Source organism: Carassius auratus, chromosome 32, assembly GCF_003368295.1.
Source record: "Carassius auratus strain Wakin chromosome 32, ASM336829v1, whole genome shotgun sequence".
In the NCBI taxonomy this organism is placed as follows: domain Eukaryota; kingdom Metazoa; phylum Chordata; class Actinopteri; order Cypriniformes; family Cyprinidae; genus Carassius; species Carassius auratus.
In genome coordinates this window covers 15,090,489-15,106,400 of record NC_039274.1, presented here as the reverse complement: position 1 = coordinate 15,106,400, position 15,912 = coordinate 15,090,489, and the positions used below count along the sequence as shown (strand labels likewise).

The following is a 15,912-nucleotide window of genomic DNA, read 5'->3' as shown; positions in this document are numbered from 1 at the left end:
CACAGATGCTTCAGTGCATTAAGCAATGTTGAAACATGATCAAACAATATAAATGGTGCTGTATTAAAAATCAATATGTTAGAGTTTGATTTTCATATGAATCCAAACAGAAACGGTCATTGCGCTTATGTTTATGTGTGCTACACTGTTCTAAGAAGTCTTTTCCTTCAGTCGGCTGCAAATGACCCATCAAACTGAAAGATAGTTACTGCAATTCTACAGCCCAAAATATATAATTTTTTCTTCTTTATCAATGAGGAATCAAATGGCAGACCTACCAGTTGCATTGCTAAATCCTTTTAACTGGACATGAGGTAATAAAAAATCTTCGACAAAATCAAATCTTTGTCTGATAGTGGAGATTACTTCATTACAACCTGGGAATCATTATAGGTTTTCACACCGTGTGCAATCAGGGTTATCACCGTTCTAAACCCCACTTTTAACCACAGATAAAAGTACATTTCACACTTGCAGTTTGCAGCTTTGGAGTAGACTTAGCACTACGTTTGTGGAGTGAAGACCATTTTATTTTTACCACTATAGTCCACCGAAAAACTCCATTCAGGAAAATCTTGAGAGTACAATCGGGAATATATGATATGAGGATGAGCAATGCTAAAGTCAATATGTTAACAGGTTGATTGCTGCATTCGTCTGATCCGATCAGTGACACCGCAAATAAAAATGTATATGCAGGGTCTTAACAGTGTAAAAAATTAGCCCAGGATTAATTATCAACACCAGGTAAATTATGAACATTGTAAAACGTAAGGCAAGATAACACAGGATACAGTTTGCCCAGGGTTTAGAACTTCCTAGAAGTGTGAAAATCCCTAATGTCCCTGATAATATTTCAGCAATCAGGTCGTGTTTTTTATCAGCTTTATAGAATCAATACTAGCATTGATTGTAATGATTGGATTCGTAAATGAATCACTATTGATGTAATCGGTCAATCGCAGTCTCTCACAACATTAAGGGGCGGTCACACTAGCCTTTAAACGTGCAAAATTATTTTGGACGCCGCTGCGAATATGGGCGGGAGCAAGATATAACGGTTTTCCCTCAATTATCACAACATGGGTTAATCTGTGCTTTTACTGTGTCTTTTGCGACGGTGTCGAAAGCGTCTTATTATATTGTACTCTGTCTCTCTCTCTATAAATATATACACACAAAACAATAAAAAAATATAGAACGTGTCATCATTCAAATGTGCCATCTGTTCCTGTTTCCATTGACACTGCGAACCATGCAGCTTCTCTTTTTATTATCTTTTAAATATGTATTATATAAAATAGGATGCTGCACTACGGCTTAAATTAGCACTTCATTTTTTTATTTCTGTACAGAGTGGTCACGCAGTGACGTATCGATCATCTACTGGTCACACGACTTCACGTGATGCGAATTCGCAGGTCAGAGTTCACCAAACTTGAACTTTCGAACGCAGCAAAATGCGTACATTTTCACCAGTGAAACAGTTTTTTATTGTGCGTGTAACTTGTGAATGACATTGTACTGCAGGTAAAGACAATTTATAGCCATAACTCTATCAAAAAAGAGTATCAAAATTTGTTTGTTGACTACAAACGCTCCTGAGATCCACCTTACCCACCAGATGCTAAAGTGAGGCTGGTGACTTACATCGGTGCGTTATATCTGCATCCACTTTCCTCATTTACTGTCCTCTAGAGGAATTGTGGGTTATGTAAGCCATGTCCTAATGCAATTACTGTTCCATCTCTCAGTACCCAGTTTACATATTGCCTGGGAAGCCCTCAGTTATTGCATCCTCGGAGGAATAAATAAACAATTTAGTTCCTTTCGATGCCAAGTCCTCATGGGCATGTGTGTTTTCACATAAATCAGAATTTATACATGAAAAGAAATATGAGCCTGATCACAGACGTGTAATATGTTGAAGCCTTAGTGTTTTGTTTTGTTTTGTTTTCACTTGTTCTGCATTTACATCCCAGTATCTCCATGTTTAAAACTTGCCCCTTTTTTCCTCAGTATCATAAAAGCTCAAACACACATATTTATACCTCCCCTCTGAGCTACAACTCAATAGTCTTGGTGAGCAGTCAGCGGGTAGCAGGAGCGTACAAGAGGCGGGAGAGGCCAGGTGCTGTAATTTCCTGTGATTGCGTGCTCTAAACACACACAGGTGGCAGTTGGAGTGTGTGTTTATGATGTGGATGAGTAAGTGTGTGTTGGCTATAGGCTGAAAGGGAGAACTATGGCAGCTGATTGCATTCCTGTTCATTTATTAGAATGCAGATGAGCCCCAATGAAGAACATCTGCGTGCTTTGTTCAGTCCAGTGCTCGTTCCTTCCGTGCCTCTGCTATCTGTCACCCTGGACCCACACACACACGTTACAACTGTACATGGGAACTTTTTCTTTCACTGTAGCAGATTGAATTTGATAAATTATTCACTGTGGTTTCAGTTCAGTTCTGTCAGTCACTATAGGTTTTTGTTTGTTTGTTTTTTGCCTCATTAGACAGATGTAGTAGAGGATGACACTAAATTATCAGCGAGAGAAAGTGAAAGTTGTCACACACCAAACTCGGACTTGAGGAACAAGTTTGTCTTTTTGTGGTCTGACAAGGTTGTGCATAATTTAGAATTGTAAAATGTGATGCATTTCATGAGTGTGAATGTGAAATCAACTAGCCACATACTGTTCTATCTATCACTCTCTCTACTGTATCTATCTGTCGTTCTGGCAGTCCGTCCATCCATCTGTCTGTCTGTCTCTCTTATGGATAATTATTAATGACAGCGAAGGAGGAAGTGTGTCTCTGTCTCGATCTCTCCTGTCTGACAGTGAGCACACACTCTTTGCTGAAACCAGCTCTTCCTGTGTCTGCCGGTTTTGATGGCTAGACTGTGCTCACTGAGCCTGTCTCTGCTTTGTGTCTCTGACACTTTGGAGATAATCTTCCAATTCATAATCTGATTTTAGAGTTCGATTAGAATTGTCATTTAGTTTGTGTTTTAGTTTCTTGATCCCAATGTTCCAGATATTTATTGTTAGATTGTTTAATAATTTGATTTATTTTGAAGTTTGGGTGAGAAGCAGTGCTGGTTTGAAACTCGATAGTTAGTCAGGTTAGTAAGTCTCAGAACTAGCTGACTGAGTTGACTCTTTTCAGGGTTCAGTTCTTGGGTTTGAATTGCTTTAAAATGCAGTGATTCTGTGGGACTTGATTTAAGATGCATCCAATGTCTGTCTTGTCTCTGTGTCTGTCTGTCTGTTTGTCTGTCTGTTTGTCTGTCTGTCTGTCTGTCTGTCTGTCTGTCTGTCATCTCTCTTTCTGTCTGTCTGTCATCTCTCTGTCTGTCTGTCTTGTCTCTGTGTCTGTCTGTCTGTCTGTCTGTCTGTCATCTCTCTTTCTGTCTGTCTGTCATCTCTCTGTCTGACTGTCTGTCTTGCTGTCTGTCTGTCTGTCTGTCTGTCATCTCTGCCTGTCTGTCTGTCTGTCTGTCTTTCATCTCTCTTTCTGTCTGTCTGTTTGTCTGTCTGTCTGTCTGTCATCTCTCTTTCTGTCTGTCTGCCATCTCTCTGTCTTGTCATCTCGGCCTGTCTGTCTGTCTGTCATCTCTGTCTGTCTGCCTGCCATCTCTGTCTGTCTGTCTGTCTGTCTGTCTGTCTTTCATCTCTCTTTCTGTCTGTCTGTCTTTCATCTCTCTTTCTGTCTGCCTGCCATCTCTCTGTCTGTCATCTCTGTCTGTCTGTCTGTCTGTCTGTCTGCCTGCCTGCCTGTCATCTCTGTCTGTCTGCCTGCCTGCCTGTCATCTCTGTCTGTCTGTCTTGCTGTCTGTCTGTCTGTCTGTCTGTCTGTATTTCATCTCTGCCTGTCTGTCTGTCTGTCTTTCATCTCTCTTTCTGTCTGTCTGTCTGTCTGTCATCTCTCTTTCTGTCTGTCTGCCATCTCTCTGTCTTGTCATCTTGGCCTGTCTGTCTGTCTGTCATCTCTGTCTGTCTGTCTGTCTACCTGTCATCTCTGTCTGTCTGTCTGTCTTTCATCTCTCTTTCTGTCTGTCTGTCTTTCATCTCTCTTTCTGTCTGTCTGCCATCTCTCTGTCTGTCATCTCTGCCTGTCTGTCTGTCTGTCTGCCTGCCTGTCATCTCTGTCTGTCTGTCTGCCTGCCTGTCATCTCTGTCTGTCTGTCTGTCTGTCTGTCTTTCATCTCTGTTTCTGTCTGTCTGTCTGTCATCTCTCTTTTTGTCTTTCTGTCTGTCTGTCTATCTAAATGTCTGTCTGTCTGTCTGTCTATCTATATGTCTGTCTGTCTGTCTCTGTCTGTCTGTCTGCCTGTCATCTCTGTCTGTCTGTCTGTCTTTCATCTTTCTTTCTGTCTGTCTGTCTGTCTGTCTGTCTTTCATCTCTCTCTCTTTCTGTCTTTCTGCCATCTCTCTGTCTGTCATCTCTGTCTGTCTGTCTGTCTGTCTGTCTGTCTTTCATCTCTGTTTCTGTCTGTCTGTCTGTCTGTCATCTCTTTTTGTCTGTCTGTCTGTCTGTCTATCTATATATCGATCTATATATTGAAAGTTCTATTGTTCTATCTATTGTATCATTCTATAATTCTATTCTACCATTGTAACATTCATCCAACATATCTATATGTCTCTCTGGAAAATGTTTTTCAAAACTTTCCAACTTTTGTTTCAAACTATTTTTTGAATTCTACTTTTTCAAATTAAAGTTAAAAATTTAATTGTTTCCTGTTTACTACCTTAATTTTGGTAAGAATTTGCTCAAAAGCTAGAGAACATAGAAGACATTTTCAGTTCAATTGTGAATTGTGCACAACCTGGCAGCTTCAATAAATCCTTTCCACCTCTCAAATTGCCATTGGTCGGTCAAACAGATAGCCATGCCCCAAACTCATGCCATTAGTTAGTCAGTGAACATCTCAAACAAACAGAGCCACATTAAAGTATGGTTCACTTGCTTATCTCCATTAAGATGGATTAGTATTATTTTAGCATAGACACTCCAGCTTTAAGTGTGTGGAGAGTATATTTTTAAGTATTTATAAATATATATTTATTTTTTGTTTGTTATTGAGGCAGAATGATTAGGTGATGGGGGACTGAGAGTGCTGCTTGTTACTGTAATCACTGCCTGACCTTAGCCAAGACTCAGAGCCAATCATATAGCTCTCTGTGTTCCTGCTGGGTTGGAGTAAGGTAATGGATGTAATCTCCCGACTCCAGGCTGTGATCTCACAACTTTGAAAGCACCTGGTCACCAGTTTCCTGGACTAGATTAAGAGTGACAGGTATTATTCCAGCTTTATGAAGTAGTGCACCACCACCTCTGATGGCGTAATAATGTGTGAGCGTCTGTGTGGGGCAGCTGTTATGAATGACATGAGACACAGTCACTTAGGGCATTGGTGGCATCTGGTTTACCAGTCCGGAACAGAACAGCAGGCCTCATGTCCAATTTCACAGCCATCACATCACGGCTATTCCATTGTTTCTGAGAACTCCTGACAGATTCACTCGGCGAAATCAACCAATGTCCTGGGAACAACTGCAACACTATTTGGATCCGTTTGTTTGGTCACAACAAGAAAAAGCTAATTTAAAAACAGTAGAAGCTGTTAAAACAGAATCATGTCAGATATCTGGAATGAGGTGTTCAAATGAGGAAATTGTTCACGTAGCCTTATAAGCTTATCAAGATGTCGTCATGATTTGTGAACCATCATACGTTTTTATTGAATAGTTTTTTCAACTGTCCCCTTTAACGCTCTATATTTCCCCTCAGCTTGTCATAGAAGTTTAATGACATTCCTGTCGCTGTGTGATTAGTTTATTTTTTTTTGTATTAGAGAGGTTTACAGGATCTCCAGATGAAGCCTGCAGAAGGAATAGAGACAAATGTCGAGTCTTATCTCTATATGAAGGCTCACACTAAGCTCTGACAGTAAACAAGCGCCTTATTCATGCAGGGAGTTCACAAAATGGCATTTCATTGGGATTAAGCACGTTTAGATGTATTCAGTGCTAAACCTTCTGTTAATGGTTTTATGCTGTACTCTTAGTTGGGCACTGCACAGCAGTACATGCACACACACAAACACACAGACACAGTGGGAGTGTGTCATGACCGTGCATTTCATGCTTCAGCTCAGTGCACAAGCCCTGCTGGTAACTTGTCATTGATAGAGACATTTCCACTATGTGTGCATGTTTCATTATACTTTAGCGTGCGTCTGCAGGCATGTCAGTTTGTATGTTCAAAATGGTGGTCAATATTAGCCACACATTCACAAACACTAGCCTAAAATGTATCTGACAGCTTCAGGCCAGCAGGATGTCTGCCACAAAGAGGTATATAATACCTGGAAAAGGTTATCTGCTTGCTTGTTGCAGGACCCAGAACAGTATACTACCATTCAAAAGTATAGGATCGATACATTAATACAACAAGGATGCATAAAATTTATCAAAAGTGACAGTAAAGGCATTTACTTTGTTACAAAAAAAATCAGTTTCAAATAAATGCTGTTCTCTTGAACTTTCTGTTCATCAAATATATGATGTGTTATGTATTATGGTCTCACAAAAACATTGAGCAGCACAACTTATATATATATATAATATTATTATTATTATTTTTTTTTTATTTTTTTTTCACCAAATCAACATAACATATAAAGATTTCTAAAGGAGTATGTGATACTAAAGATGATGGAATGGCTGCTGGAAATTTGGCTTTGCTATCACAGGACTAAATTCAATTTTAAAATATATTCAAATAGAAAATGGTTATTTTATTTACAGTATTACCTCTTTTACTGTGTTTTTGATCAAATAAATGCAGCCTTGATGAGCATAAAAGAGTTCTTTCAAAAACATTGGCCATTTTGACTTTAACTCTCTGTTCTTGTCTTCCAAGCACAAACAAATATATAAAAAATAAAGCAAAACTGATAGACCGGGCATGAATGAAAAATGATTTCAGGCTTCATGTCACACCTCTCTTTCACCCCTCAGTGCATACAAAGCTACACATTTGATTTCACAATCCTAATAACTCATGCAGAACATTTGTCCGTCAGGCCAAATATGGAAAACGATAAATTTCCAAAGGATGAGAAGTGATAAAAACATTTTCAGAATTAGTTTTTCCGTCACAGACTTTCAAAGTCAACTTTTTTTTCAATGTCCTTTCCATTTTCCCTTATATAATTTATGCTGGTGTTCTTCCATCCTGAACTTTCTAATTCGCCATGTCTGGAAATAGTGCTGCCTGTCACTGCCAGTTTAAAAATCTAATGCTGAGTTTAGATAAAGACAGATGCACAAGAACACAGATGGCTCTTTGTGTGCCACTAATGAGCAATTAATGATTTTTTACTTTCCCTTACATATGTGCTGTTCTCTAACACAGTCAATTTTGGTCTCAAGAGAGGCAGAGAGTCTGGCTCTTATTTCACACCATTAGTGGGAATTTAGTGCACATTTTGCCCAATTCATTTTCTCTAGGCATAAGTCCTGGCTGAAGATGTGTGCAGGAGCAGAGTTGCTGTTAAATTGTGTGCTATTAGAGGAGGTGAATGTACGGCTGCCCGTGTTTATCACAGTGTTGTGAAGTGGATCTAAGACGGACACTGCAATCAACCTGTCTTATCTAAGGGCCAGATGTATGGGACACAGTTATGATTGTCTTTATCTCTTCCTCTCTGTAGTGCTCAGTGGCCTGTGCTCCAATGACTGTCCAGAAAACGTCAAGGTGAGTTCTGATCTGTTTTTGCTCTTTCATACAAGACACTCAACTGGAGTGGGAGTGGCATGTGTTTGGCATCACCAGGCCCTTTCAGAATTCACACCCATCATTCACAATGTTCTACACATTCCCTGCCTATAGCATGTTGGTTAATATTATATGGGTATTTTGGATTTAATTTATTTTTCTTTACTACATTTGAGTTGAATATGCTTTCGGCAACCTATAAGGCTCTAACCACTGTTATTTTTCCACCAAATCAAAGTAAAAATTGTGACTAATCAGCCAAACAGGAGAACTTCTGCCAATGCTTTTACTTACAAAATGTGAAATATTAGCTGAATAATCAGCCTTAACGAAAAGAGTTCAGTCGAGCACTACATGTAGGTAACTCTTATAAAGATCAAACCTGATTTTGATTGCCTGACTTCTGTCACATTATCTTTCTTCCTTTGAAGTCATCGACTAGCTGTGGAGGTTGTGGACGAGTGAGTCACACAACTGTCCTCATTCTGATGAGAAGAAGGGCTTTTATGTTCTCACTCTTGTTTTCTCACTCTTCTACGCTCTCTCCATTTGTGTGAGAGCACTTCTGTACCTTGTGTTCTTTTCGATATACACATAATCTTCTTTCTTTTCTTCTGTCAGTGCCATTGGCAGGGTCCCAAAGCACGACATTACTCTATTAATACATGAGCAACACACACACATTCACACTCACAGACCTCTGTCATCCTTCATAACGAAGAGAGAATAAAGCTTCTGCCCGGCCGTTCATCCTCTACTTTAGACATGCACAAACACACACAGACACACAGGCCATGTTGCATGTGTTCTCTAACTTGGTGATATGCTGAGTGCAGACAGTTAACCCTGAGGCCAGTGGATAGCAGAGGGCTCTGTGATTTAATGAGATGGGCCGCACTCCTGTCTCGCTCCGGCTGGACCTCTGACATATATGTTATACAGTCTCATGCTAAATTAATATTCAGATGCAGAAATGGGGATGTTAGTGCAGATGAATTCATATGTTCTAGATTGTAGCCATTTGCATTTGTGCTATTTTTGCAGTGTCGCATGCAACAAACAGTTGCACATCCTGGACGATCACAGCCAGTGTAAATCACACTGAAGAAGGGAAGAAGTTCTATTTTCTAAATAGATGTTATAGATCTTATTGTGAATAACTCGTTCCTTCCATGTGTATGTTTCTTTCTTCATGTGACCCTGTAATGTTTAATCAAAATGCGATAACTGGACCTTCCTGTGAAAACAACAGACTTCTCTTTGGTTATCGTCTCCAATAATTTTGTCCGCTTAAACCTTTCCCCTGCAAGCTCACGCTTATCTCCCTCCACTTGTTGATCTCAAAATCCAATCGACAGCAGATGAATAAAAGAATCACCACAAGGTATATTTACACTTTGATTTGAAAGAAAACAGCGCAACCTTATGGTACGGCTGACTCAGAAGAGCGTACACTGCCTGCGTCGTTCAGCACATAATTTCTAAAATGGGGCTATGGTGATCTGGAGAGAAACAAAACACAGGAATTGTTAAGTAAATTCGTTATTTTAGTTTTCTCACGAAAAAGTACGAAAGTATTCTCGTCGCTTCCTAATGTTACAGTTGAGCCACTGATGGCAGATGGACTTTTCTTATGACGTCTTTCATACTTTTCTGGACTTTCACAGTGTAACTTACTTGGCAGTCTATGGGACAGTAAAAAGCCTCCTGGTTTTCATCCAGAATATCTTAAATTATGTTCTGAAGACGAACAAAGCTTTTACGGGTTGGGAACAACATGGGAGTAAGTGATTAATGAAAAAAAAATCATTTTGGGGTGGAGTATCCCTTTAAGGCACAAAACTGAATGAAATTAAATATATATTGTAGTAATAAATCTGATGTTTGACGGACTATTTAAAGCATTAATTTCAATGAATGCCCAGCATGATTAATATTTAAAGTGTGTGTCATGATAATTAAAGGGATAGTTCACCAAAAATGAAAGTCATTTATCATGTGTCTCTACATGCTGAGTGAAGAAGCAATTAAAGCAGCGACATAAACTGTGATGCTGTGTTTTGTGTTGTAGTCAGTTACACGTGTTTTGTGTTTTAATATCTATGAATAAACTCTGTGCTGGATGTTGGCAATGGAATAGGTTGTCAGGTCCAAAGAAGTGTATGGGGCTTCAGGTCTCACTGATGTCAGATTCTCTGGCCGTGTAATTTGCCCTCATTGTTGTCTTTGTCTGAGCATTTTTTATCTGTATCTGATGCTGCCAGGTCTTCCTCTCCCTCATTTGTGTCAGTTTGGCACTGGATGACTGAGAGCTTCAGCTCCAGGATTGTCTCACTTCCTGTCAACATTGTCTATTGGCTGGATTCATCAGTAACGATGGAACATAATCTGCAACTAGGGAATCATTTCACCCCTCCCCACCCATAATCATGCCCTACAAATACATCCGTTTAAAAATGTATGCCCACTTGTTCCTGGCATGCTGTTCATTTGCAGTTCCCAGGGTTATTGTCTGCACAGAGAAAAGTATCCATAATGGAGAAGCTGTCATGTAGTAGGTCTGCTCCATCTCCCCGGTGCTGAGCCAGTTCTGGCCCCACGTTCCTCCTGGATGCTGATAGATATCTCTCATGTGTCTCAGTATTTGAGGGAGGCTGGAGCCGGGCCTGTGAGTTCTGTGTGGTGATCTGTGTGGACTCAAGTCTGAAAACACACACACTTGCATACAAGCAGTCAGGGTCAACATCATCACCGTCAGGCCAATGTCAGAGGTCAGAGTAGCTCCAGTGTTCTGGATTTTAGCAGTCTGCCAGGAAACAAAATCATATTTGCAATTTCCCAGGCTACTACAATGAGCCTTTCCCAGGAAGATTTTATTGATATTATCGGATATGTGGTTGAATCAGTTAACTCTAGGTTTTTTTGCATCGTCTGAACATCTACTGTTTGCACAGAGTTTTTTTTTCTTTTACTACACTACACTATTTGCAATAGACAATTGACTTTTTTGGCCTGCAAAGTTATTTTTCTAATTTGAGCGCACCTTTAATAGTGTTTTTGCTTTTGATTTTTCGCTTCTTGAGTAGTTTTATGATTTTGTTCAATTGTTTTGTATTTTATTGTATTGTATTTGTTGTTAATCACTTCTATCTATCCCACAGCCCTTTGGTGTGAACCAGCCTGGCCCGTATGTCATGTACACATCGGTGGACTCGAACGGTTATCTGAAGAACGCGTCTGGTGAGTACACAGCTCAGAAAAGATTAACACTAGATGGAAAAGACATCACACATATCTCTTTACCCAGCATATCCTGCCTCAGGAAGGTAAGATAAGTCAACCTCAACACACTACAGTTACCTGTCCCGACTAGTTCATTACTTTTTATGGATCAGACTAAACTAGTCTTGGATTATTTTGAATTGACCTATAAAAGGCTTGTTCTTGGAACACTTTATCCTGATGTTAATTCTAAAATCTGTTCTGGCATGGTGGAAAGAGTATGAAAATATTCTACTCAAGTAAAAGTACCATTACATTCATTACATTTTACTTACGTACAAGTAAAAGTACCAGTCTGAAAGTCTACTCAAGTAAAAGTTTAAAATATCTAATTAAAAATCTACTTGAGTACATTTTAACAGTGAGAGGGAGACAAAAATGGGATAGGCCAAGTGCGATAATTAAACACATCTGATCCAGCTAATCTAATCATTCAGGCTTATTTGTAAAAAGCAGACTAGAAGTTAAACAGGAGTGGATACCATGGATGTCAATTTATTTGCTATGTTCAGTTACGTAAAAAATGCTAAACATAGCATAATTGCTTTTATATTGATTTGTATGAAATAGCCTAACCTACAAGAACGACTTGGATTGATGTGAACACCAACAAATGGGAATAATGCTCAGAATGCTTGAGGATTAAACATCTCCGATGATTTTCATCGCCATGGATTGTTTTTACCGGGTTACAAGAAATGGTAGGATATGGATTTAATTGCGAACTGTTAGTAAGCTACTGATTTTATTATGATTGATCATGCTAGCTAAGACATTTGAGTCCACACGCGTCGAACTAGAAGAGACAGCCTGGTGAATAATCTGCATTACAAAAAGAAAAAAAAATCTTTAAAGGTTATTCACGATTACATATTGGTGCCAAGGTATCAGGTCTTTATAGTGCTTTGTTATGTGGAACTGTTTGGTAGATCATGATTTAAACGAGGCAGAACGCCATACACTGTAACTCAATTTGAGAGCTCCAAACAAAGTGAAAGAGCAGTAACTGGTGTTATACGGTGCTCTGCCTTGGTTTCTCTGTGGCTTTTCGAAGTTACTGTTGAGACGACCCATTATTTTCTTGGAAAAACAAAAAAATTGACTCAAGATACGTATAAACATGATAAGGAATGTCTTCAATGTCCCAAAAATATCAATAACAAATTTTCAACAGAAAATCTAAGTTACGGTCTTTTGCCTTTGCACGGCAGAATACTTCAAACTAAATCTACTTAAATATAGGTTAAATTAAAGATTTTTAAAACTACTTGAAAAATTAGAACTACACAAAAAAGCTACTCAATTACAGTAACGCGAGTAAATGTAATTTGTTTCTTTCCACCTCTGCATGGTACATTGTGTGAAGGATACACACAATTGCTCTGGAGAATTTACCTTTTTTTACTCAGAAAAATGGATTGACATTTGTTCGTGAGAAATTAATTTCTGTCCATTGTCACACCATGTTCCATAAACAACAGGTCTAAAATATTGTTTTCCAATCTAGAGCAAACTAGAGATTCTGTAACTATGCACACTTCGGTATGACGTTTGCGTTACCTTGTTTCTTGATTGCTTAGTATTTTATATATATATATATATATGTGTGTGTGTGTGTGTGTGTGTGTGTGTGTCGTATGTTTTTTTTTGGCCCTTGAGGGATATCCGACTGACTAAGTTCAAGATCATCTGTTCCACCTTTCTAAGAGCAGATGAGATTAAATTCCTCACGGCTCTGACAGAACTCCATCACTTTGGTGTAAATGGCTGTTTTCCAGAAGCCTCTTTTGAAATACATCACTGACTGAGTTCTCAGTGGAAGCATTACATAAACAGAATGAATGTTTCTCTCATGCTGTGATTCTGTGTGTGTGCCTGTGCATGTGCATGTCTGCATCTTCTGTGCAGACCGGTTCTGTGTGTAGTGTGTGTGTGTGTGTGTGTGTGTGTGTGTGTGTTTGTGTGTGTGTGTGTGTGTGTGTGTAGACTGTGCTAAAGATCATCAGCAAAACACGGAGTGGGATGTGACAAAGCTATTTCAAAGATAAATGGCTGAAAGGACAAAAAATATTATCAGATAACGGGAAATAAATGAATTTTAAGGAACTTGTGTGCTTCATGCTTGTAGAGGAAACTGATATCTTTTTTTAAAGCAATTATGTCCTGCTTTTAAAAGCTGGACCAGAGTTTCTGAACTTGTCTTTGAGTTCTGTCCAATCAAATTATAGCCTTTCCTAGCTAGGAAAGGATTTCACTCTCTCTCATTGTCCTCTTTATCTTTGTTCTTTCCTCTCTAATTTGAAGAGAGATAAAAGACACATCTTTAGGCAGACAGAGCATTCATAAATGTTTATTGTCATTAAAAAAACAGTCTCAGAGTTAAATGGCATATGCTGGCATAGTGGTCCGTAATGAAATGTCACTGTAAAAATGTTCTTGATTTGTCTTGTTGTGCACCTCTGAAGTAGAATACAAATGAGCAGAAGTGCTTGGCTGTGTTTGCTTCTTAATAGTCTGAGTATGAAATTCAGTATGAATCTCCGGCTTCACCTGCTGTGTGTCAGGTTTGTTTTGATTTTCAGGTCTAATGTGTTTCACAGAACTGTTAATCTGTCTGCTAGGAATTTGCTTTATATATGTACTCTATAATTTGCTCTATCTATCTATCAGTGGTGTGTAGTGGTGTTCTGAGATAAGGCCGCAAAGTCCTCAAAAAGGCGGGATTTATCGCATGAACCAATCACAGCTAAATATAACTAGTCATATCCTGTCAAATTGTAATGGAGGCATTGCCTCCTCTCACTCGACTTTTCCCCATTCATTTTCAATTACCCCCCACCAAACTCACTGCACACTCTGTTATAATGGGTATGTTAAAACTAGGGATGCACCGAAATGAAAATTCTTGGCCGAAACCGAAAACCGAAAAAGAGAAAACCAAGGCCGAAAACCGAAACCGAAACACCGAAAGAAATTATGCCAATTATTAGTACCATTGCATTTATTGCTATGACCGTGTACTAACTTTACTAAAATTAAGACATTGCAATTGCATAAATTAATATTAAAGTTTCAAAGATAATTACAATTACATAACGTATTTAAAAAAAAACATAAAAATACATAATTACAAATGATGCAAATATTTATTAAGCATATTGCAACAATGCACAGTATAAAATAAAATTCAAACTAAAAATGTATCCCATTCATGTGTATATTTAATAATAATGTACAGGCCTACTGGCCTGCAGAAAGGTTTTAAAATGAACAGTTCTCTCATAAAAACAAAGTGCATTTAGGTGAAGTGCATTTGAAATTTTTCTATGTAGGACTAGAAAGTGCATTACTTCTCCAGTTGGCAAGACTGTTATCACTTCTGCGGATGGGGACTTCAGACAGATAACCATCTAGCTGTTGAGCAGTTGAGCTTGTCATCTGCCTGACATTTGAGAAATATTTGAGAGAGTGTATTTAAATAGGGCCAGGGCATAAATAAACATTTTTATCAAATTAAAGCAGAAATCTAGCATAAATACGGCTACAATCTGATATTATGTATGTGTGTGTGTGTGTGTGTGTGTGTGTGTGTGTGTGTGTGTGTGTATGTATATATATATATATATATATAGTAGCCTAAGAACAAAATAGCCAACGTATTATTATTATTTGAGGCACTTTCTTGCAGAATTCCACTGAACATATCAGACAACGAGGGTGCATGCCACTCATCTGGTGCAGAGACGAGTCTTTTCTGCGCTCTGATCTGTCTCCTGCGCTTGGCTCTTCTCCGTCTCCACGCGGGTTCTCCGCAATGCATCCAGCGCGGCCTGGATCATTTCTTGTGCGCGCTGTCTTATTTCCGCATCCAAATAACGTTAATGGTCTTTATAACGCGGATCAAGCACATTCGCGATGAAGTGCAGAGGATCCGAAAAGATCTCAGTGAGACGTGTGCTAACAGACTCTATAAGACTGTACTTTTCTTTGTTTTTACTTCGTGGTCCGTCTTAATCTCTTTGTTAGGAGACGCTTTAGTGCTGCGAATAAAGGAGTAAGAAGAGAGAATGTTCTCACTGGTGTTAAGTGAATGTCGCGGGGAGCTCGTGGTCTGCGCTATGCAGCACGTGCAGGTCGCGGTTTCTGTTTGCGTCATCACAACATTTCGGCCGTGTTGTTTCGGTGATAAAAGTCTATCGGCCGAAAACCAAAAAGGCAATTTTCGGTGGCCGAAAATTTTCGGTGGCCGAAATTTCGGTGCATCCCTAGTTAAAACTCAATGGGCTCAGGGGAGGCAGGAAAGAAGCGGTGTAACCTTACCTTACTGTAACATTTCTAAAAATTACTGATTTATGCACTTTTTTTGTTGTTAAATTTTGTAATTTTGAGGTTGTTTTATTTTTGAACTACAATTTTTTTTTCTCATCCAATATAGACACGGCTTCCTTTGCCTCCTCAGAGGAAATGCCCCTACTGTCTATCGTTCTATCTGTCATTCTAGCTCTCTATCATTCTGTTTGTCATTCTATCTACAATCTATCGTTCTATCTAGGCTACTTTATCGGTTTGTGTCCATCTGTTGTTTCTTCTCCATGTATCATTGTATGTCCATGTCTTTATATGTCCATTTTTAATTCTGCCTGTCTTGTCTGTCATTCTGTCGATTGTTCTATCTGTCATTCTACATATCTGTTGTTCTTTGTAACGTTCTGGTTATCTTTGTCTTTGTATCAATCTATGTAGAGCTGCACGAGTAATCGAATGTGATTTTTTTAATGCACATTTTGTCAGTAAAGCTGGTTCTGAGATCAGTAGTAAATCTCCATCACGTGCTTTAAGATAAA

The 15,912-nt window shown here is 38.9% G+C and overlaps 1 protein-coding gene across 3 annotated transcripts in view; it reads left to right on the top strand.

The window, feature by feature from the left end:
* LOC113051694 (T-cell immunomodulatory protein-like) overlaps positions 1-15,912 on the top strand; it is a 130,689-nt gene that overhangs the window by 95,536 nt on the left and 19,241 nt on the right. For all 3 annotated transcript variants that reach the window (XM_026215654.1, XM_026215653.1, XM_026215652.1), the window contains exons 13-14: positions 7,722-7,765; positions 10,948-11,026. In XM_026215654.1, coding sequence (XP_026071439.1) covers positions 7,722-7,765; positions 10,948-11,026 — 123 coding nt within the window. The remainder of the gene's footprint in view (positions 1-7,721; positions 7,766-10,947; positions 11,027-15,912) is intronic.